Source organism: Engystomops pustulosus, chromosome 11 (assembly GCF_040894005.1).
Source record: "Engystomops pustulosus chromosome 11, aEngPut4.maternal, whole genome shotgun sequence".
NCBI lineage: Eukaryota > Metazoa > Chordata > Amphibia > Anura > Leptodactylidae > Engystomops > Engystomops pustulosus.
Genome location: NC_092421.1, coordinates 76,281,279 through 76,308,419, shown reverse-complemented (window position 1 = coordinate 76,308,419; position 27,141 = coordinate 76,281,279). Strand labels below are relative to the sequence as shown.

At 45.5% G+C, this 27,141-nt stretch overlaps 1 protein-coding gene across 2 annotated transcripts in view; it reads left to right on the top strand.

Annotated features, from left to right (window-relative positions):
* Positions 1–27,141, top strand: part of LOC140105859 (ovostatin-like) — a 133,860-nt gene that overhangs the window by 69,104 nt on the left and 37,615 nt on the right. For both annotated transcript variants that reach the window (XM_072129973.1, XM_072129972.1), the window contains exons 11-22: positions 7,467–7,625; positions 7,930–8,160; positions 8,595–8,643; positions 10,470–10,612; positions 12,855–13,004; positions 15,443–15,613; positions 18,392–18,524; positions 18,627–18,750; positions 20,430–20,661; positions 25,105–25,228; positions 25,534–25,652; positions 26,622–26,673. In XM_072129973.1, the coding sequence (XP_071986074.1) occupies positions 7,467–7,625; positions 7,930–8,160; positions 8,595–8,643; positions 10,470–10,612; positions 12,855–13,004; positions 15,443–15,613; positions 18,392–18,524; positions 18,627–18,750; positions 20,430–20,661; positions 25,105–25,228; positions 25,534–25,652; positions 26,622–26,673 (1,687 nt within the window). The remainder of the gene's footprint in view (positions 1–7,466; positions 7,626–7,929; positions 8,161–8,594; positions 8,644–10,469; positions 10,613–12,854; positions 13,005–15,442; positions 15,614–18,391; positions 18,525–18,626; positions 18,751–20,429; positions 20,662–25,104; positions 25,229–25,533; positions 25,653–26,621; positions 26,674–27,141) is intronic.

Here is a 27,141-nt window from a genome sequence, read left to right as displayed (position 1 = left end):
GGCATATGGGGGATGTATATCCAACGTACATATGTCACCATATATAAGTCCCCCAACGGCCGTGTGAATAAGCCCTTAGATGTATGATACTACTTTATATTACACAGAAGCAGATCCTGGATGTAATAGGGCAGTAATGGTGAACCTTTTAGGGACCAAAGTCCTAAACTACAACTAAAACCCACTTATTCAAGTGACAACACAACAATTTAAGCATTAAGTTATTGCTTCCTGCTCTCTTACCACTTTCAATTGTATTGGTGGCCAGGGAACACCAATACAGTACAAAGAAGGAGAAATTCCCTCAAGGGTCCTCTAAACAGGTAGAATTGTGGGGCTCTAATGGTGATCCAGCTGTGTCCACACTTTCTCACTTCTCCTGCAGTTACAGCCAGCCAATGATGAGTTGCTTTAAAATAGTGCTGAAAGCAGCACATCCTGGGCTTCCTGGGACTATAGGAGGTCTTGTCTGGCAAACTCATATGGACCCATGCCAAGGTTCACCACCACTGTTATAGGGCAACACCTAAAACTCTATAGAAGCTATTATGGAGCCATAGCCAGAATTCTGTGGATACACATCTCTAACTGTGCCTGACAGGATCGGTCTGGGTTTCCTTAGGACCACCAGAGAAAATCAATTTGGGGGCCCACTCTTCATTATCCCCGAGGAAATATACTCTTGCAGCCTCCAAATTGTTGTATTTTCTGATGGACCTCTTGGGTTCGGCATTGGGTTGAGCCAGGGCCCACCGGAGGATCCTCTGGTACTTTAGTGGGCCAGTCCGACACTGGTGCCTAGCATAGCCAGAAATACAGTAACATTCACGTACCTAGCCTACCGAGAATTGTCGGCGTACAGCTGGTTCAGAGCTATAGGATTATAGCTTTATATGGAAAGAAACACAGCTAAAACACTAGAGGAGCACTCATAGGAGAGTATCTGGAATGCCTTTGGAACAGAGTCGGAACCCTATCAGATCAAAACCAGCGAAAGCTGAAGGAACATACATTTTCAGCCACCCACCATCACTCTCCATGTCAGCAGTTCCACCACCCAGACATATTAAGACTAGAGATGAGCGAGCACTAAAATGCTCGGGTACTCGTTATTCGAGACGAACTTTTCCCGATGCTCGAGTGCTCGTCTCGAATAACGAGCCCCATTGAAGTCAATGGGAGACTCGAGCATTTTTCAAGGGGACCAAGGCTCTGCACAGGGAAGCTTGGCCAAACACCTGGGAACCTCAGAAAAGGATGGAAACACCACGGAAATGGACAGGAAACAGCAGGGGCAGCATGCATGGATGCCTCTGAGGCTGCTTAATCGCACCATTATGCCAAAACTATGGGCAACAGCATGGCCATGACAGAGTAAGAGAATGAAGCTAGATAGCATGTAAAACATCCAATAATTGACCCTGACACTATAGGGGACGGCATGCAGAGGCAGCGGCAGGCTAGAGAGTGGCATGGCGACATACTCTAAATGGACTCAGGCTTCAAACCAATGGGTGGCAGAGAGGAACCAAAGGAGGTGAGCAAGAAGCGCTCAAATAATATCGGTACATGATAAAAGTTTGCCAGTATATTTTGTGGATTACACAGCAGGGTGGCGACAAAGTTAACATGGAAGCCATGAAAACAACCCAAAATTCTGCCTGACACAGCTCGTTTGATAAGGGGACCATGTATGGAGGCAGTGAACTAGTAGTAGATTAAAGGTGCTGCAGTTAAAACTATGTTAGTTGGATCTTGGCATGGAGCTGGCGCTCCGCTGCCAGGCGAGCTTTCGCCAATCCAAGCCCCTGTCTCTAGGCTACTCCCCAAACAGCACTTCTAACAATGCTACTACACTTGATCTTATACAAAAGGTTCTTAGAAGTTTGGGATATGGCGGGTGAGGGGAATGTAAACAGATGCGCAAGAAGCGCATGATGCGCATGGAGCTGGCGCTCCGCTGCCAGGCGAGCTTTCGCCAATCCAAGCCCCTGTCTCTAGGCTACTCCCCAAACAGCACTTCTAAGAACCTTTTGTATAAGATCAAGTGTAGTAGCGTTCTTATAAGTTTAGGATATGGCGGGTGAGGGGAATGTAAACAGATGCGCAAGAAGCGCTGAAATAATATTGGTAAATGATAAAAGTTTGCCAGTATATTTTGTGGATAACACAGCAGGGTGGCGACAAAGTTAACAACTTTGATGTGGAACCCATGAAAACAACCCAAATTTCTGCCTGACACACCTCGTTTGATAAGGGGACGATGTATGGAGGCAGCTATATGGACGACTTTTGGAGGTAGCAATGGAGACAACGTGTGGAGGCTGCTATGGAGACAATTTAATTTGGATAGTGCCTGTATGTGGCAGTCCAAAAAAGTTTTCAAACCAGAGGAGCAGGTAGGTGGCCCTCCAGTAAAATGGAATAGATTGAGTGCCTGTATGTGGCAGTCCAAAAAAGTTTTCAAACCAGAGGAGCGGGTAGGTGGCCCTCCAGAAAAATTGAATAGATTGAGTGCCTGTATGTGGCAGTCCAAAAAACTTTTCAAACCAGAGGAGCAGGTAGGTGGCCCTCCAGTAAAATGGAATAGATTGAGTGCCTGTATGTGGCAGTCCAAAAAAGTTTTCAAACCAGAGGAGCAGGTAGGTGGCCCTCCAGTAAAATGGAATAGATTGAGTGCCTGTATGTGGCAGTCCAAAAATGTTTTCAAACCAGAGGAGCGGGTAGGTGGCCCTCCAGAAAAATTGAATAGATTGAGTGCCTGTATGTGGCACTCCCAAAAATTGTTTAAAACAGAGGACCGGGTAGGTGGCCCTCCAGAAAAATTGAATAGATTGAGTGCCTGTATGTGGCACTCCCAAAAATTGTTTAAAACAGAGGACCGGGTAGGTGGCCCTCCAGAAAAATTAAATGCATAAAGTACTAAAGCTAGAGCCAGTGGGCCCTGTCAAAAAATAGCCAGTTTCCTCTGCTTTACTGTACAAAGAGGAGGAGAAGGAGGAAAATGAGGAGGAGGAGGAGTGGATAAATTATTCAGGTTGAGCTTCCTTCACCTGGTGGAGATTGGAAATTATGAGAAATCCAGGCTTTATTCATCTTAATAAGCGTCAGCCTGTCAGCGCTGTCAGTCGACAGGCGTGTACGCTTATCGGTGATGATGCCACCAGCTGCACTGAAAACCCGCTCGGACAAGACGCTAGCGGCAGGGCAGGCAAGAACCTCCAAGGCGTACAGCGGCAGTTCGTGCCACATGTCCAGCTTTGAAACCCAGTAGTTGTAGGGAGCTGTGTGATCATTTAGGACGATGGTATGGTCAGCTACGTACTCCCTCACCATCTTTCTGTAAAGATCAGCCCTACTCTGCCGAGACTGGGGACAGGTGACAGTGTCTTGCTGGGGTGACATAAAGCTGGCAAAAGCCTTGTAAAGCGTACCCTTGCCAGTGCTGGACAAGCTGCCTGCTCGCCTACTCTCCCTCGCTACTTGTCCCGCAGAACTACGCACTCTGCCGCTAGCGCTGTCAGAAGGGAAATACTGTTTCAGCTTGTGAACCAGGGCCTGCTGGTATTCATGCATTCTCACACTCCTTTCCTCTCCAGGGATGAGAGTGGAAAAATTTTGCTTGTACCGTGGGTCCAGGAGAGTGAACACCCAGTAATCGGTGCTGGAATAAATTATTTGAACGCGAGGGTCACGGGATAGGCAGCCTAGCATGAAATCTGCCATATGCGCCAGAGTACCAACGCGTAAGAATTCACTCCCCTCACTGGCCTGACTGTCCATTTCCTCCTCCTCCAACTCCTCCAACTACTCTTCTTCTGCCCTTACACGCTGAACAGTGAAGGACTCAACAATGGTCCCCTCTTGTGTCTCGCCAACATTCTCCTCCTCTTCCTCCTCATCCTCCTCCACCTCCACCTCCTCCGATATGCGCTGAGAAACAGACCTAAGGGTGCTTTGGCTATCAACAAGGGAATCTTCTTCCCCCGTCTCTTGTGACGAGCGCAAAGCTTCCGACTTCATGCTGATCAGAGAGTTTTTCAACAGGCCAAGCAGCGGGATGGTGAGGCTGATGATGGCGGCATCGCCACTGACCATCTGTGTTGACTCCTCAAAGTTACTCAGCACCTGACAGATATCAGACATCCACGTCCACTCCTCATTGTAGACTTGAGGAATCTGACTGACCTGACTACCAGTTCTGGTGGAAGTTGACATCTGGCAGTCTACAATGGCTCGGCGCTGCTGGTAAACTCTGGTTAACATGGTCAGTGTTGAATTCCACCTCGTGGGCACGTCGCACAACAGTCGGTGAGCGGGCAGTTGGAGGCGGCGCTGCGCTGCCCTGAGAGTGGCAGCATCTGTGCTGGACTTCCTGAAATGCGCACAGATGCGGCGCACCTTCGTGAGCAAATCAGACAGATTGGGGTATGTCTTGAGGAAACGCTGAACTATCAGATTTAACACATGGGCCAGGCATGGCACATGTGTCAGTCTGCCGAGTTGCAGAGCCGCCACCAGGTTACGGCCGTTGTCACACACAACCATGCCTGGCTTCAGGTTCAGCGGTGCCAGCCACAGATCAGTCTGCGCCGTGATGCCCTGTAATAGCTCTTGGGCGGTGTGCCTTTTATCGCCTAGGCTCAGCAGTTTGAGCACCGCCTGCTGTCGCTTAGCGACGGCACTGCTGCTGTGCCTAGAGCTACCGACTGATGGCGCCATGCCCACGGATGGTAATTCGGAGGAGGAGGAGGTGGAGGAGGGGTGGGAGGAGGAGGAGGCATAGTAGGCCTGAAACACCTGGACCGAGGTAGGCCCCGCAATCCTCGGCGTCGGCAGTATATGACCAGCCGCAGGGTCAGACTCGGTCCCAGCCTCCACCAAGTTAACCCAATGTGCCGTCAGCGATACATAGTGGCCCTGCCCGGCAGCACTCGTCCACGGCACATCGGGAAAAGTAGTGGCGGCTGGGGACCGAATACCGAGGGGCGGCCGCCGCCATGAGGTTGCGAAAGGCCTCGGTCTCTACTAGCCTATAGGGCAGCATCTCCAGGCTAAGCAATCTGGAGATGTGGACATTAAGGGCTTGGGCGTGCGGGTGGGTTGCACTATATTTGCGTTTCCGCTCCAGCGTCTGGGGTATGGAGAGCTGAGCGCTGGTGGATGCTGTGGAGGATCGTGGAGGCGACGATGGGGTTTTTGTGGCAGGGTCCTGGGCAGGGGGCTGACTATCAGCTGACACAGGGGAAGGAGCAGTGGTGTGCACGGCCGGAGGTGAACGGGCTTGTTGCCACTGAGTGGGGTGTTTAGCATTCATATGCCTGCGCATACTGGTGGTAGTTAAGCTAGTAGTGGTGGAACCCCTGCTGAGCCTGGTTTGGCAAATGTTGCACATCACAGTCCGTCGGTCATCCGGTGTTTCCTTAAAGAACCTCCAGACTTCTGAAAATCTAGCCCTCGCCGCAAGAGCCCTCGCCACGGGAGCTTCACTAGTTGACACATTTGGCGCTGATGCACCAGCTCTGGCCCTGCCTCTCCGTCTGGCCCCACCACTGCCTCTTCAAACCTGTTCTGGTCGAGGACTCTCCTCTGTCTCAGAAGCACTGTGTTCACCCGGCCTATCAAACCAGCTTGGGTCTGTCACCTCATCATCCTCCGATCCCTCAGTCTGCTCCCCCCTCGGACTTCCTGCCCTGACAACAACTTCCCCACTGTCTGACAACCGTGTCTCCTCATCGTCGGACACCTCTTTAGACACTTCTTCCACTACGTCAAGAAGGTCATCATCACCCACAGACTGCGACTGGTGGAAAACCTGGGCATCGGAAAATTGCTCAGCAGCAACCGGACTAGTGGTTTGTGAGTGTGGGAAGGGTCCAGAAAACCGTTCCTCAGAGTATGCCGGTTCAAATGGCAAATTTTCCTGGGAGGGGGCAGACTGGGGGGGAGGAGGCTGAGGTGCAGGAGCTGGAGGAGTGCCGATTTCGGTGACATGGGTGGACTGCGTGGAAGACTGACTGGTGGACAAATTGCTCGAAGCATTGTCGGCAATCCACGACATCACCTGTTCGCACTGTTCTGGCCTCAACAGTGCTCTACCACGAGTCCCAGTAACTTCAGACATGAACCTAGGGAGTGTAGCTCTGCGGCGTTCCCCTGCTCCCTCATAAGCAGGTGGTGTCTCACCCCGCCCAGGACCACGGCCTCTGACCCCTGCAGTAGTTGGACGCCCACGTCCCCGCCCTCGTCCTCTACCCCTAGCCCTCGGGTTAAACATTTTGAAAATGAGAGTTATAACTTTAATTTTTTTTTTACCTTTTTTTGTGTTTTTTTGTTTTTTTTTGTGTTTTTTAGTTTTTAAAACCAAACGATGCTATCCTATTGCTATGGCTATTTTCTAGCCAAGTATGAAAGCACACTACTATGCCAGATGAGATGACGCTGAGTTATGAAAAAAATAAACGTAAAATAAAAAAGGAAATGGCAGACTGTGCCTAATTGAAATCCAACCCCTAATAAATTTTCCCACTTCGGTCTTTGCTATGGATATGTGCGTCACTAAGCGCAAAACACAGCGGTCGCAAGTCTCACTACAAATTGTTCACAATTTGCTAGTAGATGCACTGCAGCAAGTACAGCCACCAGCAGATCAACCAGAAATCAAATATATAACGCTACTGTAGGCGTAAGCCGTTTGGATTCTCCTATGGCTATTTTCTAGCCAAGTATGAAAGCACACTACTATGCCAGATGAGATGACGCTGAGTTATTAAACAAAATAAACGTAAAATAAAAAGTAAATGGCAGACTGTGCCTAATTGAAATCCAACCCCTATTAAATTTTCCCACTTTGGTGTTTGAGGTGGATATGTGTGTCACTAAGAGCTAAACACAACGGTAGCAAGTCCCCCTGCAAATTCCTCACAATATGGTACTAGCTGCAAATAAAAAAAAAAAAGTATAACGTTATTGTAGCCCTAAGAAGGGCTGTTGGGTTCTTGTAGAATCACTCCTGCCTAACAGTAAGCTAATAGAACACCCTAACGCTTTCCCTGACCAGCAGCAGCTCTCTCCCTAGCGGCATCCAGACACAGAATGATCCGAGCAGCGCGGGCAGCGGCTAGTCTATCCCAGGGTCACCTGATCTGGCCAGCCAACCACTGCTATCGACGTGTAAGGGTACCACGTCATGCTGGGTGGAGTGCAGAGTCTCCTGGCTTGTGATTGGCTCTGTTTCTGGCCGCCAAAAAGCAAAACGGCGGGAGCTGCCATTTTCTCGAGCGGGCGAAGTATTCGTCCGAGCAACGAGCAGTTTCGAGTACCCTAATGCTCGACCGAGCATCAAGCTCGGACGAGCATGTTCGCTCATCTCTAATTAAGACTTAACTTACCAAAGAAATTTCTGACCACAGCTAATAATCAAAATATTGTCAATGATAATAGTCATTGTTTGGGTCATTTTTCAGGTTACTGCAGAAGATGGTCTTCAAAATCCATTGAATGACCAGACAATCGAACTGCAGTTAAATGGCGAGACCATCTATAATATGACCACAGATGGCAATGGCAAAGCCCATTACTACATTGATACATCTGAACTGAAACAATCGGAAGCCAATATTCAGGTAAGTGGACGACAATCATGGACCTTCCGGCCGGTCTGGGTAGCGACTTAAGAACGTTTCACCTCACAGCCTACGTTCCTACTTGGTGGTTATATGGTAATAAGCTTACTAAGGATCTCCAGGGCCCTTATTCAAAATGTTAATCTTCAATGTATGATACAGTATGTCATGTCTTCTGTTGACAATGCTTTGCTAAGAGGCAGATGAGTATGAAAACCTACACGGAGTGTGGTGGGGATTCTAGACATCTCCACCGATCATTGCATTAAAATACTTAGCCTTGTATTGTCTCTCATCTCCCAAGGTCCTTTTCAAGAATTCCGAACAATGTTATGATTCCAACTTTATTGTGCCCACTTATTCCACCGACTACTACGCGTTCACGCGCCACTATTCGCGGTCTGGGAGCTTTGTGCATGTAGAAAGACCTAAAGAGGATCTTGAGTGTGGAAAGACGCATACTCTTACAACCAAGTACATATTTAGTAAATCCGGACTTCAGGAAGGTGAAACCGGCACAAGTTTCAATTACATGGTAAGTACCAAGAGAAGAGATGTTGAATGGTTGTCGTAGAGATGACAGTAGCCTCAATCATTAAGAACAACAGATTCTTATCCTTATTGTGGCAATCCCAGGAAGGATATGGGACTGTCCTTGGAACTGCCCACCATTTATTTTGTACAAAAGAGGTCCAATTCCTGAATGAACAATGATTGGACTGAGTAGCACTGCCAGGTTCTGCGGCAGGGATTAGATTGGACACTTGTTTTTTTAGAGATATCTATAAGTAATTGTGCCTAAAATAGAAAATTGGCTAAATTGCCCTAAAAAAAGTTAACACGTTTTTTTAAAATTGTATCTTAAATTGTACTCTTAAGAAAATGCTATAAATTGAAAATTTAACTAATGATGGGATTGATTGTTATATTTTCGCTCCATACATTAAGGCTGTTTTCATTAAATTGCAGATAATGGCCAGGACTACTATTATAAATTTTGGTTCCGTCCCAGTAGACTGTGAGTATCACTCTGTAGATGGACTTAACTAAACCATGACAGATAAGTTAAAATGATCTTTGGTAGACCATGTATCATCTAGCTACAGTATTTGGACAAAAGTATTGGGCCCTGTACATACTAAACCTATCCGAGCTTCTTTGGCTTGATCATGTTCTGAAACCTCCAACATTCATAGTATTATAGTATCATAGTTTATATGGTTGAAAAAAGTCACATTTCCATGCAGTTCAACCAAGGAAGGGATTGGATGAGGAAAGCATTTATGGGAAACAATTCTATATAACATAACCAACAAAGTTAATTAGGTGTAAAAAGTTACACTCCATTAAAATGGAGTTATATATATAAGGGAAAACAATGTGAGAGTTTGCGTGGGGCGCTAGAACACAATCGCTTGAGCCTTTGGATGTAGGAGACCTCCTGTGGGATAATATAAACCACAGTCCAGTCGATATAAATAAAAGAAGTAATTTATTTCAGATCTTACCGATCAATTTGGATAAAAAATGGTACAAATTAGTGGTCCCTTTAACGCGTTTCGGGTCTGGGACCCTTTCTCAAAAAACGGACAAATGTATACGTTTTTTGAGAAAGGGTCCAAGACCCGAAACGCGTTAAAGGGACCACTAGTTTGTACCATTTTTTATCCAAATTGATCGGTAAGATCTGAAATAAATTACTTCTTTTATTTATATCGACTGGACTGTGGTTTATATTATCCCACAGGAGGTCTCCTACATCCAAAGGCTCAAGCGATTGTGTTCTAGCGCCCCACGCAAACTCTCACATTGTTTTCCCTTATATATATGCTTTTACCGAAACCTTTGGCTTCGGGTTTGTAGAGTTGTGGGAGCTGCTTATGTTCACAAAAAGAGCCAAATCCGGATTGGACCGTTCCCCAGGAGTGGGAATTTATGCATAACATCAAGTTTCTCACAAGGTGAGCACCCTCTATACTATCTACAAGACTCAAGTACCCGGCTATATTACCCGAGGCGCCGTCCTCTGTTGTTCCCGTTTTTTTCTGTTTCTGTAGTTAAAATGGAGTTAGTCCACCCAAAACAGTTTCTACTCTTTCAGGAACTGTCAGGGATCGGGATCAGTGGACCTTCTAGACCACCTCTGCGGCAGCATACCACCAGGTCGTTCCACAGGTGTCACTAGCCGGCGGTGGCAGCCAAGTTAGTGGTACAGAATTGTAACCTAATCGAAGTCAGCGAGCAGTCAGGGCAGGCAGCAGGGATGCAAGGTCAAAGTCCAAATCCGAGGTCAGCAACAAGGAATCACACAGGAACGGGCAAGGAACAGAAACACTGGAACAAACAAAGGAACTCAAAGGAAGCTTTCTCTTCTTGCTAGGAAGCTTAAAGATCCGGCGGGGAAACATGGCAACAGCTGGCCTTTAAAGAAACCCGGAAGTGCCAGCGCCAATCAGCAATGCGCTTGCCCTTTAAATCTCTGAGATCTGGCGCGCACGAGCCCTAGGGAGCAGGGACCCACGGGCAGTATAGTCCGGACGGGAGCAGGAGCGTGGAGAGGTGAGTTTGGGCCGTGGGGAGCCGCGCTACAGAGAAGGGCATGGGTGTGCCCGCGATCCATGACACAGATCACAGGGGCACCCGTTACAGGCACCTTAGAGGTTTGGGGTAGAAACTAATGTAAAACGAGAGGACATGTCTCATAATTTATTTCCAAATGGTCTCAAAGATGTTTGATAAGTTTTTGTGCTGGCCAGTCAAGTTCTACAACGTCAAAATCGCCCAACTCTCTCTAATCATGTACATATCTTCTAATGATCACTTCATTCCTATGACACTTTTCAGCTCTCCAAGGTAAATTTGCCATCCCGGTAAACGTAACTGCAGACCTCGCCCCACTTATTGTTATTGTCGTGTACGCTATGCTGCACAATGAGATTGTGACCCACACTCTGCGCCTCAATACGGAGAAATGCTTCAGGCACCAGGTAAAGAGAAATTCTTTGCAATCCATCAGTGATCAAAGTTAAATATTTTTACAATGTTTTTATTGCAATATTTTTTAATTTAATATGGCACCCTGGGGAGGTGAGAGGTCTAGGATAAGGAAGGTCGGAAACCAATGCCTTGCGAGCCAGATGTGGATCTTTTGATGGCCGCATCTAGCTCCCAGACAGGGCTCCTATCTGTCAATAGGATGGATCCATGCATCGCGCTCCAACGGGCTTCTCGTGGTGCACACTGGTATTGGTAGTTTTCGGCTGGTCTAGTCTCCATTGGTGGCAGAGATGAGTGGCACTGTGCGTCTAGCCGCGAGAAGCACCATTTCCATCTGCTTGCAGGACACTCCAGAACCCCCTAGCTGCCCACATAACTGCAGATACAGTATAAAGGTGATTATTATAGCAGGCATGAATACTGGACCCACGGTTCACCTTAGGATGTGTCATTATACACAGAGCAACAGATCTGTGACAGATTATAATTTCTACAGTGTTTCCCCCCCAAAAAAGCTCCCTGAAGCAACCCCGAAAAGAATACTACATAATAGGACCCCCCTCAAAAGTAAGGCCTTTATTCCAGGGGAGCCCTGGGTTAGGCCTATTGGAGGGGTCTTATTTACAGAAAAAAAACAATTAGGTTACATTCACCCTGTACTGATTTCATCTGCTGCTAAATCCGTGGCAGATAAAATCAGCTGGATCCAAAAAAAATTCTGCGCACATTTCACAACAATACGCTGAGAAATCCACTCAAATGATTTCTCATGTTGCTGTGGATGCAATACGTGGACCCATAGAAGTCTATAAGACTCCGCCAATGCAATAAATTAAATATCTTTAAACATATTGTACGGCTTAAAATATGTGGCGCTTATAGCTCACTCAACCAAAAAGGTTCCTGACCCCTGGTCTAGATGTAGAACCTGACAACTTAGGTCAGTAATCAGTTCATCCTCTTATAGGGTATCTTGTTTAGACTAGTCCTCTCTTTGGGTAGTATTCAATTTACAGTATTTACTACTCCCATAGGATGTCAAGGCTGTCCGTGTGAGTCACTTATTTCCCCTAGTGGCCTGGTCTGTAGAGTATAAAGAAGCCCATGCCTGGCTCCTGCTATCACACAGGGCTAGATACCACTAAAAGCTCCTCTATTTCACTTGGAAGTATGCAAATATGTTTTCCGAGGTGTTAAATGGAAAACAATGCCTCCTTTTGCTAACTAGAAAGGCAACTCCTTAACACCAAGTATGACCTACAAGAAGGCTTTTTATATTTAGTAGCTATTTTCAAGAAAATTTCCAAATTCATTTTGTCAAGGGCAATTTCATTTCTCAAGTGATTTTAATGGACCTAAACAACAAAACCTAAATTACACCATTTAAGAAACTACACCCCTTAAAATATTCAAAAAGTCTTTACGGGGCTTATTTTTTAACCCTTTAGGGTTTTTTTTCAAAGTTCAATCAAATTGTAGAGGAGAGCACAGATGGGAGAGCTATGCAGCTGGGCAGCGAAGAGGTTAATTGTATGCAATGTGGTGTGATTTATGGTGTGGAGGGTCACTGTAGGCATCTGATCTCCTTTCTCTGTGAAGGAGAATGAGGAGATCAGATGCTGGTACTGGAAGTTCAGAGGGGGAAAGCTGTTTTTTGCTGGGATTTGTCTGTCTGTACTAAATGACCAGTTACAGTAATCGCTTGAGGTGGGGGGGGGACTTCTATTCCTCCCCCGACATGTTTCTAAGAGCATTGGCTCTCAGAAACTGCAGCATCTTTGATCCTGATACCTTGGGTTTTGTCCAAGTGCCAGAAGTCATGATGTTCCACAACGACATGGTGTCTTTATGCACTGCTGCCCATAACGTTGGGGAACGTCATGGTGGCTTGAAGGATTAATTTGCTGATAGCTAAAAGGATCCTAACTAAATAGTGTATGACCTGTGCAGGGGGAACAGAGAGCAGTGAGCAGGAACATCTGCTGGGTGATAGATCAGGTCACGGCCTGCCTCCTAAATCATCCAGGCTGTCATTCTGCCGCCTCTGATATCCGCCGCCTGAAGCAAGATTTTCATCCTGCCTCATGGCAGATGCGGCCCTGGTCTTGGGTAACAAAGAATCAGATTTGACCATCACTATATGAGAACACTTTGGACATTTTCCTAGTAGACAGCCTGGTTGACTCTAGTAATAATGACAAATTTCTTAATCTTAGAATCTTTTTTGAACAGGTATCCATGAATTTCTCTGAAGAAAAAGCAGCTCCCGGTGCCCCTATTAACGTAGAAATCACATCAGCCCCACGTTCCTTGTGCGCCATGAGAATCATGGATTCAAGTCTTTCACTTCTACGCCAAGACCAGGCTCTCACACCTTCAATGGTAAGAAGAGCTGAAGGAAAACCTTCCATTCTTTATGTTCTTTTCTCTGAGAATCAGTGACACTATTGATACTGCACATATAATGTGATGTATTGATGGCTCAACAAATAAGTACATAGATGATTACTGAGTAGTATAGCAAGGTATACACTGTGGACACAATCTGCTACATCTGCTTAAAGGGAACCTGTCAGCAGAAATGAACCTAAAACACCACTACCAGTATATTGTCAAGCAGTCAAACACCTGCGAGATCATGTTTCTTTCATGACCCAGTGTGGTGGAATCATCGAGAAAATCTACTTTGACGTGAGATGAAAATTGGCTGTATAAAGTCAAGGAGGCGGAGATTTTAACACTGAAGTCAAGCTCTCTCCCTCAGAAAGACCCTTCACTGTAATTAACGGTCCTGCATCCAGAGACATCACTAACTAGATCTCATGAAGTCAAAAGCATGATTGAAATCACAGAGGAGGAGGCTTTCAGTGCTCCCCACCTTGACTTCACTGTTAAACTCTCCTCCTCCTTGACTTTTCTGGATAATGTCACTTCTTTGGATCATTAAAAGAAACAATAAGTAGATGCTGCGCTGCTTGACCATATTCTGGTAGTGTTTTTTAGGTTTTAGGTTTTTTAAGTTGCTGACGACATGTTCTCTTTTCGATGACTGCCTTTCTAGGTGTGTGGCGTCTCATTGGACTTACATAATCCTCTAAGCATTACCAGATGGCATTGATTCATCTGAAGACCTGACAATACTTACCAGTTTATTTGATTTATTATAATAAAACTCAAGTTTACGTTTCACATGAAGATTCAGACTCAAATGGTCACCAGTGTATCAAAAGACCTTATAGGGACGGTAATGGGCCCCAAATATCAAGCTCAAAAATAGTTTAGGAATAGAGATGAGCGAGTATACTCGTCCGAGCATGATGCTCGTTCGAGTATTAGAGTACTCGGAATGGCTCGTTGCTCGGACGAGTATTTCCCCTGCTCGAGATCGAGCATTTAATTAAGAAAAGACAATGAAGAACAATGAAGAATACAATTAAAACAGTGAACACAGGATCATTTAAGTGAAGAACACAGTGAAGAACACAGTGAAGAACAGATTGCAGATGTTCGAAACATCTGCTCACTTAGCCGAAGACACGAGCGCCGACGCTGGATCAGGCATGCAGGAGCGGAGGCTGAAGTGGAGCGGGGCTGGAGCGGGCATGGAGGAGTGGAGCGGGCTTCACCGAGCAGGTATGCGGGCATCACGGAGCGGGGCTGGAGGGGGCATCTGAGCGGGGCTGGAGCGGGCATCACGAAGCGGGGCTGGAGCGGGCATCTGAGCGGGGCTGGAGCGGGCATCACGAAGCGGGGCTGGAGCGGGCATCACGGAGCGGGGCTGGAGCGGGCATCGGAGCGGGGCTGGAGCGGGCATCGGAGCGGGGCTGGAGCGGGCATCGGAGCGGGGCTGGAGCGGGCATCGGAGCGGGGCTGGAGCCGGCATCGGAGCGGGGCTGGAGCCGGCATCGGAGCGGGGCTGGAGCCGGCATCGGAGCGGGGCTGGAGCAGGCATCGGAGCGGGGCTGAAGCAGGCATCGCGGAGCGAGGCTGGAGCAGGCATCGCGGAGCGAGGCTGGAGCAGGCATCGCGGAGCGGGGCTGGAGCAGGCATCGCGGAGCGTGGCTGGAGCAGGCATCAGAGCTGGGCTGGAGCGGGCATCGGAGCGGGGCTGGAGCGGGCATCGGAGCGGGGCTGGAGCGGGCATCGGAGCGGGCATCGGAGCGGGGCTGGAGCGGGCATGGAGGATTGGAGCGGAGGCTGGAGTGGAGCGGAGCTGGAGCAGGACCAACAGCACAGAAAGAACACAGTGAAGAACAGATTGCAGATGTTCCGAACATCTGCTAACTTATTGGAAGAGACGCGTGCCAAGGGTGTTCTTCACAATAGTATGTGAAGAACAATGTATGAAGAACACATTGCAGATGTATGGAAACATCTGCAATGTGTTCTTCTTTAGTGTTCTTTCAATCTGTTCTTTCAGTGAAAACATCTGCAAACATCTGTAATGTGTTCTTCTTTAGTGTTCTTTCAATCTGTTCTTTCAGTGACTTCAATGGGGCTCGTTATTCGAGACGAGCACTCGAGCATCGGGAAAAGTTCGTCTCGAATAACGAGCACTCGAGCATTTTAGTGCTCTCTATTTAGGAAATAATTTGGCCCTAATCACAATAAACCGGTCTTATTGATGATATGTTCTACTGAGCATGCATTTTTATTAGTTCTACATGAGGGGACAATCTCTATAAAGACAGAGGGTGGTGATGAGAAGGACCTTCCTCTGATGGACTTTGATGGACGTTGTGACCAGGTAGTTCCCTGCAGAAACAGTGATACAAACGGATTAGAACTATCGCTTTCTAAGTGATCTGTTTTTCTTTTAGGTCTATTCATCTCTAAAACACATTAGCCAGAATGGATACAACATCGAAGGATACAATGTAGCTCCTCCTACTCCTTCTTGCATTAAAAATGAGAATCAGTTTCTTATTGACGGATTGTACTATTCACTTATTGACTTTCCGAATGAACGAGACGCATATCAAGAATTGAGCGTGAGTAATGTATTTCTTTACATGGATGCTGGTATATGCTATTGCTACGACATTGTAAAAAGTAGCAGGTGGAGGCATCGTCAGGTGTCAACATTCACTGTGGATGGTGGAAAGTATCAGCTTTGTTTTACAAGCTGAAGTGTATTGGTGGTTTGTAGTTACTAAAAGGAATGAACCTTGGTTGGTCTTGATTCATTTGTTGTGTTTTCTTGTATGTAACTTGGGCACAGCACATGCATGGTCACTTTAAATTCCATTGCCAGACCATTGATGGTCCCACCCCTGATCATACAAATCGATCCATCCTCTGATCCACTACTGATTTATTCTTCCACACTATGGGGCAGATTTATTTACTTGGTCCTGTCATTATCCCCCGGGTGCGTTCTCCAATGAGGATGAAGTCCGGCGCGATTCTTCAAGATCATGCTTCCATTTTCCTGCATCTGTCGCTTCCCCACTGAGGTCCGCCGGAGTTCACCATCTTCTTCCCAGTCAGTGCATTGTCTTGCGACACAATTTGATTTGTAAATCCCGCACTTAGTCCGAATCAATCAGGTTGTCCGTCGGCCACGCTCCCGATTTGTGTCACAATACAGGGCAAAATGGAAATAGTTTGGAAACCCGATGAAAATGCGCAGTGCGGACCCCTATCTGTCTTTCCTCTTTCATGATTTCATTTTGATAACCAGCAATTGAACCAAGCTCTTTGAGTGGTATCCTACCAACCTACGAATTGGAGAGAAGTAATGAGGTCATGCGTGGTCACAGTCTGGACAAGAGCAGGAGATTCTTTTTACATGCCCAATCCTGCCCACTTTACAAAAGGCCAATGTTAAAACGCAAAGTCTAAAAAGTGGAGTCCGGATGAAACCTGTTTGGGTTCTGGTGTAGAATCTGAACCAAACCCCAGTAACATCTGCGATCGATGCTGGCACCGATTGCAGGAGTTAACCCAAACTTATTTATGGGTGGCAACTGCCAGTGACTGGGCCAGTTGAAGGTCCAGGGCAGGACTTGTTTTACTAACCATAAAGTAGGTATAATAAATATATATACACAAACAGAGACAGTGGGGGTCATTTACTAAGGGCCCGATTCATGTTTTCCCGACGTGTTACCTGAATATTTCCGATTTGTGCCGATTGTACCTGAATTGCCCCGGGATTTTGGCGCACGCGATCGGATCGTGGCGCATCGGCACCGGCATGCACATGACGGAAATTGGGGGGCGTGGCCAAACGTGGCCGCCGCATTTAAAAAAGGAAATTGTGTCTTGTGAGCTTGCACTCACCTTCATCCAGGATAGGATCATGAACTTCAGTGCATTTCAGGGAACTTCAGCGCAGCAGCGCCACCTGGTGGACGTCGGAGGAACTGCCTTGATGAATCCCGCTGGATCGTGAACGGACCGGGTAAGTAAATGTGCCCCAGTAGGTCCTGAGACTAAACCTTTTTCTCAGCTGTCACTGCCTACTTGGCTTTCTTACCATCTTCAGTTAGGGCAAAATACGGAGATAAAAAACGACAACACAATCACAGAAGTTTAGTCTCCAGGCTACAACAAAGAGGGCAAGCACAGTACAAAATTGCAAGGCAGAAGAATAGTCTTAATATTAGGATAGGATACCGGGGGCTTGCTACAAACAGGGTCAATAGCAGGCACAGAAGGATAGGATAGGATACCGGGGGCTTGCTACAAACAGGGTCAATAGCAGGCACAGAAGGATAGGATAGGATACCGGGGGCTTGCTACAAACAGGGTCAATAGCAGACACAGAATACTCACCAGGAGCAGCTTATAAAAAAAATCATAGTCCTGGTTTGGAAAGTGATTGACTGTCAATCACTACAGTTTACTACTGAAGAACCCGAGTATAAGTGAAGAACACTAATGTGATGTGGTGCACAATCATTGAAGGTAGCCAGCAAGGCAAAATCAGTGTTAACACTAGCAGTGTTAGAATGAAACACAATGGGGCTTATTTACTAAGGGTCTGCGGCCGCAAAATCTCCGGGTTTTGCATGGCTGTGACAGGTATTTAACAGGGGATTGTGTCGCACGCGATTGGATTGTGGCTCGGCTGCGCTGCTTTCATGTGACAGAAATCAGGAGGCGGTCCGTCAGACGATCCGACTGATTCGGAATAAGCGCGGGATTTAACTTTCAAATTGTGTCGCAACACAATGCACATGCACCAGGAAGAAGGTGAACTCTGTTGGAGTTGGGTGGGGAAGGGACACATGCAGAATATCGGGTGCACAATCTTAGTGATTAAAGGCACAGTACATTATTGTCGGACAATGCACTTTCGGGAACTCCTCCGGACGGGTAAGTAAATGTGCCCCAATGACCCAATCCTCAGCATCCTTGGCCATAGTTCACGGACAGAGGATGATGCCACACGTTACAGTAAGTTTCATGAACTTTTGAGAAAAAGAGGAGCACATCAAGAAGTGTAAACTTGTATTTTCTTCTTTGCATGGATGGGTCTTTTTGGGGTACTTTAGTTTCCTCCCATGATCCCTCACTGACAGAGAGTAGAGAGTTGTGCAGTTGTGCATAACCCCATTTTAAAACCTAACACAACCACTTTGATTCAACCTGTCTCTGGAGATCTGCCCTGTCTCCCTTTTTTCTAGGAGGCTCCAAGAAATTGCAGGAGAATGGAAAAGCCTTGGAAGATTGAAAAGCCCAAATTCTCCTTGAGGAGATGTGGTGGAGGACCCCTATAGCCGCCTCCTTTCATAACGGTGATACATGTTTCTGTCTTTCAGGAGGCTGGCGTCATTATGATGACAAATATAACACTGAATAAACCTATATTGTGTACGCAGTCTTCCTTCATCAGACCACCAATTTTTTTCGACGGTGGATTTTCTGGGAATTTGAACTTTGCCGCCTCGGAAGGTAATATAATCTGTAGAAATGACCCCAATATGTTTTAAGACTAGATGCAAACATGTAAGAACTATTATTTTCAATGACTTTCAAAATATTTTGTTTCCCTAGTAATGAGACCTATGGCGGCCGTTGCTGACGGCGTCTCTGCTGATCAGAGTGGGGTAGCTACTCAGAAAGAAAGTGAGAGGAAATCCTTTCCTGAGGTCTGGAAGTTTGATATAATGGAGACTGGGTAAGAATGTGATAACCAATGGTAACATTGATCAGTAGTGACTGAAATAATGAAAGTGAATTAAAAAAATTCTGCCATGGATGTCCACAGGTTGTGGGAGGTACTGCAGGGTCAGTGAAACCTGCCGATACAGGCACAACATGGCGGGGGAGGTCTATATGTTCTTAATTTTAGGGTCACAATTAGAAAAGAGAGAAGTCAGAACTTCAGTAAGCGCCATTTTTTTTCGTAAGGGTTTAATTTTGACGGTTTTCTCTCCGCTCCATATGACACATCCCCTTTACTCTTTGGGTCAACACAATCAAAGAGTTACCAAATTTATTTTATTTTTTTAGGTTGTAATATTTAGTGTTCTCCCCACATTGCCGTATTCTAACCCCCATAACTTTTTTTTATACTTCCTCTGCTGTGTGGTGTCATTTTTTATGAATGGGTTGAGGTTTTCAGTGATACCATTTTGGGACCTTTACGTCCTTTTGATGACTTTGTATTAAAATATTTATGGTGAAAAAGCATTGATTTGGTCTTTTTTATGTTACTGTATAACCATGTGGAAAAAAATATTTTTTAGATATATTTTATATTTTGGAACTTTGGATTGCATGGTTTCCTAATTAGTGTAGTGGACCTAGTGTAGAAGTACGGGGCCAGTAACGGCCCCCACAGTTTAAGCCCATAGTTGGTGCTGCCACTGATCTGCGGGGGTTGTCAACTCTTTAAAGTTGCCATTAAATTGCTGCGGGAGGGAGAATCTTCCCCAAAATGACGGTATATAGCGCGGCCGGCAGAGTAATGTAAATGCCACTGGGGACTCTGCCAGCTCCATTTAAACAGTTAAAGGGGTATTCCGGGAATATGAACGTCTGACACAAAAACCCTTGATGATATAAATAAATGAATACAACAATACTCAATGTCAGTAGTCACAAAACGGAGCTAAAATAATATGATTTTATGATTTACAAAATTTATGGCCTCTCTAAAGTAGGTGGAGTTATCACTAAGATGGCCGCCAATGGAAACTACAAGTTCCATGATCCTTTAGTTCTCAGTAACTCCTCCTCCCTCTTATGCTCTGCTCCCAGTGATGATGTAACAGGTTTTCCTGCTCTGTTACCATAGTAATGATGTGTAACTGCCATCACCACAACACTGACCATACTGGATGCACTGCAACCAACCGACTACAGCCTAATATAGTGGTGATCACATGACCTGCCCAGGCAGGTGCAGGACATGTGATGTGGACATGTGACCAGCGGCCATCTTCTTTTCTGCGATGGACCGCGCGGAGGAAATTAACGGACTGATTAAAGGGCCAGTAGCATTTTAATTCTTCACTACAGTCTATGTCATCAGCATTTTCTGCTAAGGGGAGCAACATTTTAAATAACAACTAATTACACATTAGCTTATATTTTGAGGATCCACTTGTATATGAATTATGCTGATTCCTGGAATACCCCTTTAACATCCAAACAGCATTTCCTAAATTCCAAATTTAAAAAAACTAAAGAAACAACACAAAAAAACAAAGGTAGAACTGGTGTTTCTTTTTTATCTTTTTTAAAAATAAATCAATTATATTTACAGTATGTACCCCAAATAGGGTGCCATCTAAAAACTTGCCCTGCAATAAGGCTTGAATCGATATGATACATTGTTTTACACTTTTGCAGTGAAAGTGGTTCACTCTCCGTGCCAACGGTGGTTCCTGGCACCATCACTCAATGGAACGGGGACTTGATCTGTTTAAATCCCGCGGAGGGCTTTGGAATGACCAAAGAAGTGGCCAAAATGACCTCCTTCCTCACATTTTTCGTCGAATTGGCTGTTCCTTTTTCCATGATTCGTGGAGAAAGCCTAATGCTTAAACCTACAGTGTTCAATTACATGGAAAGTTGTATGAAGGTGAGGATTTAATTTCTGCTCCTCAGGGGCGGAGCTAGAGGGATGGGGGTCTTACAGGACTTGTGCAACAAATACTAAATGGTTGTCTTACCTATTACAATATTTTGGGTGAACTTTTAATTTGTGGGACCCTAAGTCAGTTTTGGGAGCTTCTTCTTCTTCTAATGCAAAGTCTTAAACTGGATCAGCATAATTTATAGGATACCGATATTCGTCCTTCTAATTTTAAAAATAGATCAGAGAGAAATGGGTGCACCTCACCACTTTGTGTGTCCCCCAAAGTTGCTTTAAGGGTAAATCCACACTCAACCATACATCTAACGGATTATGGTATTGGTCTGGCCAGGTGTAGTAAACCTTCCATCCACATGGATTTACTTGATACGCTTCCATGGCGTCTACTCAGGGGAAGATTATGTATGAATATTACAGCCCCTAAAAGTCTGGAGGCGCTTCCTACATCTGGTACTAATAGCTTCTTGGGGAAGAAGAATAGTATTGGGTCCTCTTTGACATCTAGTAGACATTTTGGTCTCAAAATGTCTCATCATCAAACCTGGTAAATCCCACCTCCAGTGCGCCAAATCAATGTGGGCACACTTATAGGAAACTTACCATAATGATGGATTCATCCTGCCTGCCTCTGCCCTAATCTGTAATTTACCGTATTTTCCGGACTATAAGGCGCACTTAAAAGCCTTGGATTTCCTTGGAAATCCAAAGTGCGCCTTATAGTCCGGTGCGCCCTATATGAGGGCAGCGGACTCTACTTACATAGGTCCCCGCTACCGGAGACAGCAGATCTCCAGCGGGAACTGCAGACCACGCGGCACGAACAGCTTCTGCCGCGTGGCCTGCAGTTCCCGCTGGAGATCTGCTGTCTCCGGTAGCGGGGACCTATGTAAGTATTCTATTCTCCACCTCCCCCTCACCTTCCTTGCTCACCTTCCCCGCGTTCCGCGTCTCTTCTCGGCGTCGCGTCCCGTCGGGTCTCCGCTCCGCCCCCGGACCTCCGCCACGCCCCCGACCCTGCGCCTTATAGTCCGATGCGCCTTATATATGGAATTATTACATATATAAGGCGCATCGGACTGTTGCGCCTTATATTCCGGTGCGCCTAATGGCCCGGAAAATACGGTAGTTATCCTGGAACCTAACTGTTAGGATTGGGTAACAAAGAAGACTTGTCCCAACCTCTGTCCCTTCCTATAGCCCCCTCCGTGCTAAACCGTGGGGCGACTTCTTGAAGACTCGAAATACACTGGATAAGAGCGGGAAGGGAAAACACGAACAGACTGACAAACATAAAACACAAAAGAGTGGTAAACTAGCCGGGGTCACAACGAGAGGGAACGTCAAGAGCAAAATCAGTAAGCAAAAGGGTCAACGTCAAAAACTAGCCGAGGTCACAACAATACAGAACAAGAGCAAGTCACACCTAATGCAGAGAGCGAGTGATGAAGGTATTTCAGACACTGGCACAGGTGACTAGTGAGGCTGCAATTTATGCAGCCAGGACCTCCAGAACCTGATAGGAGCAGGACAACTTCTGGGAATTAACCCCTCATGGTGCAGAGTAACCAAGCACAATAGCAGGCACCATGCAGAGGTACCACAAGTCCTAGAGGTTCAGAACACAACCCCTAGACAGCGTGAGATCTTAGCAGCTGCTGCCCAGAGCGCGCACCAGAGACCGCTGGTAGCGGATGAGAGGTGGAGTCTATGCGGAGACGAGACGGAGGTTGGAGAACGCTGCTAGCATCACCAGAAGCACCAGAGGAAGGACCAGAAGTCCCAGCATTCTCCCCATGCAAATCTGACACTAAACTGTTAAAAAACTTTTATTCAAGTAATATGTAAATTAACTACAGAGACTACTGGGTCGGAGAATCCCGCTGCCCTCCCAGGCTAGTACACGCCCCAGTAGCCCCTGTAGTTAATTTACATATTACTAAAATAAAGTTTTTTAACAATTTAGATTATGTTCCAGGATTATTAAACTACAGATTAGGGCAGAGGCAGGAGGAATCTATAATCAGGTCTATTTGTGATCGTAGATTCCTCATGGAAGGTTTCCTTTAACCCCTTCAAGACGCAACGGCGTTAAGGTTCAGACCAATTTTTTTGTAATCTGACATGTCGCTTTGTATGGTTAGAACTTTTGAATTCTTTAGCTTAGAGATTTTGAAAGTTTTTATATAAGTTTTTATATAAGTGACATAATGGGGGTCATTTACTAAGGGCCCGATTCGCGTTTTCCCGACGTGTTACCCGAATATTTCCGATTTGCACCGATTGTACCTGAATTGCCCCGGGTTTTTGGCGCACGCGTTCGGATTGTGGTGCATCGGCGCTGGCATGCGCGCAACAGAAATCGGGGGGCGTGGCCGAACGAAAACCCAACGGATTCGGAAAAACCGCCGCATTTAAAAAAAAAATTTGTGTCGCGAAAATTTCACTCGCCTTCATCCTGGATAGGACGGTGTATTTCGAGGCATTCCAACGGACTTCAGCGCAGCAGCGCCACCTGGTGGACGTCGGAGGAACTGCTTTGATGAATCCCGTCCGGACCCGAATCCAGCACAGAGAACACGCCGCTGGATCGCGAACGGACCGGGTAAGTAAATCTGCCCCAATGTATTTTATATTAGTAACAAATTGTATATTGTATTTTGTAGTTTTGCCCTACAGGATTTCTTTTTTGTTTTTTTTTTTGTCTCTTCAATGCTGCACTTTTGTGAGCTATAAAATATTTGTTTTTCCGTTAATATGACCACGTGAAGGCTTATTTTTTACAGTAGGAGATGCATTTTCAGTGACACTATTTAGAGGTGGCTCTGCCCTAAGAAACCGTATTAACTTTTTTTGTGTTTAGGTGGAGTAGAAAAAAAACATAAATTCTGTAATTAAATTTTTTGAAATTTTTTGGGGTGTTTTTCAAACACCCTAAATAACATGTTATCTTTAATCTCTTGTTCAGAATGATTATGGCAATGTCTTACGTTGATATTTTTTTCTTACGTTTTACTAAAATTACAGAACAAAACCTCATGTGGGGAAAATATCTATATTTTTTGCTACCTTTAAGAGATTTAATACTTAAATTTTTTTATTATCTTTAAAATGACTTAAAAAACTATAGGTGCTTTAGAACCAAATATAAAAGCTTGGGAAGTGATACTGCCCATGTAGCCACTAAACTTGACACATCTCATGTGAAAATGCTGTGAGAAGAGTCATATTTTCCTGAGTTTGAGGAAGATTTTTTATAAATTATCAGGGAAGAAATCACATAATAGAGGGAATTGTAGAAAGGACACTTCATAACCTACCTGAGGGGACTAGTAGTTGAGTGAGGTAAATCCTGGTGACAGGTTCCCTTTCAGTGACCACAACCCACAGTGTATGAAGCAATTGTTATGGTAATCACTAAATATATAATTTGCCTAACGAGGAAATCAGAATGTGTCCAATAGAGTTTTTTAAGTATTTTTTGTAGATTTTTTATTTTCCTTAGGGAACTACCTGTACTGTAAGTCATAAATATGCACCCTTGACCACGGCCAATAGAGGAGGCATCTGGGAAGCTCCTAATGATGGAGGAAACTAAGACAATGGAGACACCGAAGGAGGGAACCAGAAATGTTGACCTTTCATGCCTAATATATTGTCACTCGAGATGAGCAAGTATACTCGTCCGAGTATACTGCTCTGTCGAGTATTAGCATACTCGGACCGGCTCGAGAACGAGCATTAAATTAATAAAAGACAGTGAAGAACAGTGTTTAGAGTGAAGAATAACACATTACACATGTTTACAGATGTTTCCAGATGTTTTCCTTGCAAGAACACATTGAAATAACACTATTCTTCACTTTGCAGGTGTTCGCGCGTGTCTCCCTCTAAGTTAGAAGATGTGCACGAACATCTGGAATGTGAAGAATAGTGTTCTTTCAATGTGTTCTGCACTTAAATGCTCCTGTGTTCACTGTTTTCACAGTTTTTATTCTATTCTTCACTTTGCAGATGTGCGTGCACATCTCCGAACTTATCGGAAGACACGCGCTAACACCTGCAATGTGAAGAATAGTGTTCTTTCAATGTGTTCTTACAAGGAAAACATCTGTAATGTGTTATTCTTCACTGTTCTATTAATGTTTTCTTTCAGTGAAAAAATGCTCGGGTCTCCCATTGACTTTAATGGGGTTCGTTATTCGATACGAGCACTCGAGCATCGGGAAAAGTTGGTATCGAATAGCGAGCACCCGAGCATTTTAGTGCTCGCTCATCTCTAATTGTCACATTTTGTTTTCTGGGTAGAGTTTTTGGGTTTATTGGTCAGAACCAAACCAAGATAGTAGACCCTAAGTATTGCACTAAGTAGCTGCTTCTTTATTTAATGTGACCCATATATAACATCGTAGTCATCATTCGGTTTTGTAGGTGCGCGTACAAATGGAACCTTCAGACGACTTTACCATGGAAGCAATGGAGGCCGACAATGAGAAATGTGTTTGCTCCGGGGAAAGAGCCTCATTCATCTATAAAATGAAAGCAAACTCAGTAGGTAAGTTCCAGTCTACTCACATCCGGCCACCCAAAACTCTAAAATTAGAGTCTCTTATGGAATAGTCACTCTGTGTTTACTGCTTTATTCAGACCAGACCTATTGTTGTCCTTGATGAGACCTTTATGAAACAATCCCATCAATAATCCCATCATTCATTTTGTGGAATGCCAGAGGGACCACCCTCCTATTTTTTATGTAATTCATTTTATTTTTAACTATGACAAAACCACCCCCAAACCTGGATACTGTGGTCAGGTCTACAGAACATAGCCCCCTAATGTATATGCTTCCACTTTCTTCAGGTCAGATGCCTATAAGGGTGACAGGAGAAACTGTCCACATTGGAGATACATGTGAGGGCCCAGCTGACCCCAATGAACCTTCACGGAAAGATACCCTTGAGCGCTCACTCATTGTAGAGGTATGTAGCCTTGTATGGGACTCACTATACAAACGCATTTCGGGAAGTAAGAGTTCTCATTATGGAGACTTCTAACCATTGATGCTCCACTAGGGGACGCTTGGAAAATATGCAAATAAGTATTCCAGGATGTTTTACAGTCTCCAATGGTTCTATCTATCTATCTTCTATGAAGATTTTTCAGACAAAATATCCCTAGCAAATGGAAGTAGTCCCAAAGAAGACGGGGTCCACCATGATGTCTTGGATACTTCATTCCTATCATAACGATATGACTTCTCGACATGGTGGCTTTGCCCGGTTGTCTATCCGAGTGCAGCATAAGATATAAGAGCGGACAAGGGAGGGTCTTTCCACCTCGACTGTTTGCATGATATATTTTTATACAAATTCCAAAAATCCCGCTTCGTAGCCCTCCCGCACACGATCAGCTATTTTTCTACATCCACAATCTATGGCTGTAATGACCGTATTTGTGGGCCGCTGTATGTCCACAAAGGTGGTCCGTATGTAATCCATGTGTGATCCGTGTTTACAAGGAAGCCGGCCCATTAAGATCATGTGATTGTTGCCCACCAACCAACCACAAAAACGTCCGTAAAGCCTTGTTCAACTGTGTGCAATCCGTTTCTTCACAGCCCCATTGACTTCTATAGGACTTTTTGAGCCTCAAACACAGATTAGAATAGGACCTGCTGTGAGTTTTTTGGGCACTAGGATTATATGCTAAGCCAAGGAATCCTCAGCAGCGGGCAGGAGCCCATAGCTATGCATGGAGCCGTAAAACTGATGGATGTAACACCCGATTGTGTGTAGGAGGACATACCGATAGGAAAATCCTGATATTCTATTGTCTCATAGATGTCCTCCTATGTACGAGGATCCTTAGGTTTCTAACTGTGGTCGTTATTGCTAAAAATATGCAAATTTATTACCATAAATGACCATGTTTGCACCTTTTTTCTTAAGGCGGAGGGCATGCCCAAACAAGCCACCAAGAGCACCTTTGTATGTGTCCACGGTAAGAACATATAACTTCCACTAAGATTATCAGAATATGTAAATTTTCTAAAGCGGCTAATGGGGGGGGGTGGAGTAGCCAGAGCGGAGGCCACACGGTGCGGCTACTCCACCCCCCCGTAGCCTCTTTGTTCCTCCTACTCAAAATCTTCGGAGCGCAGCTCCTTGTAGCTGCATGGCCTCGTCTGACAAACCTGCTGTCTTCGCATGCGCAGAACAGCAAGCCCGCGTCTGTGCGGTCACTGCTCCGAAGCCGGAGCTCACGTCCTATAGATCCACCTACCACACGATCTACCTTTATAGGTAAATTCATGGTTGTAGGTTACCTTTAATACTATTATCAAGATGTGTGATACTTGCTTAAATGTCTGATTTTGCATATTGTTCCTACACAAGCCTCCCGACCTCAGACACAAAGCTTTAGTAACAATAGAGGGTCTCCTGAACGTTTCACATGGTTACTACTGTT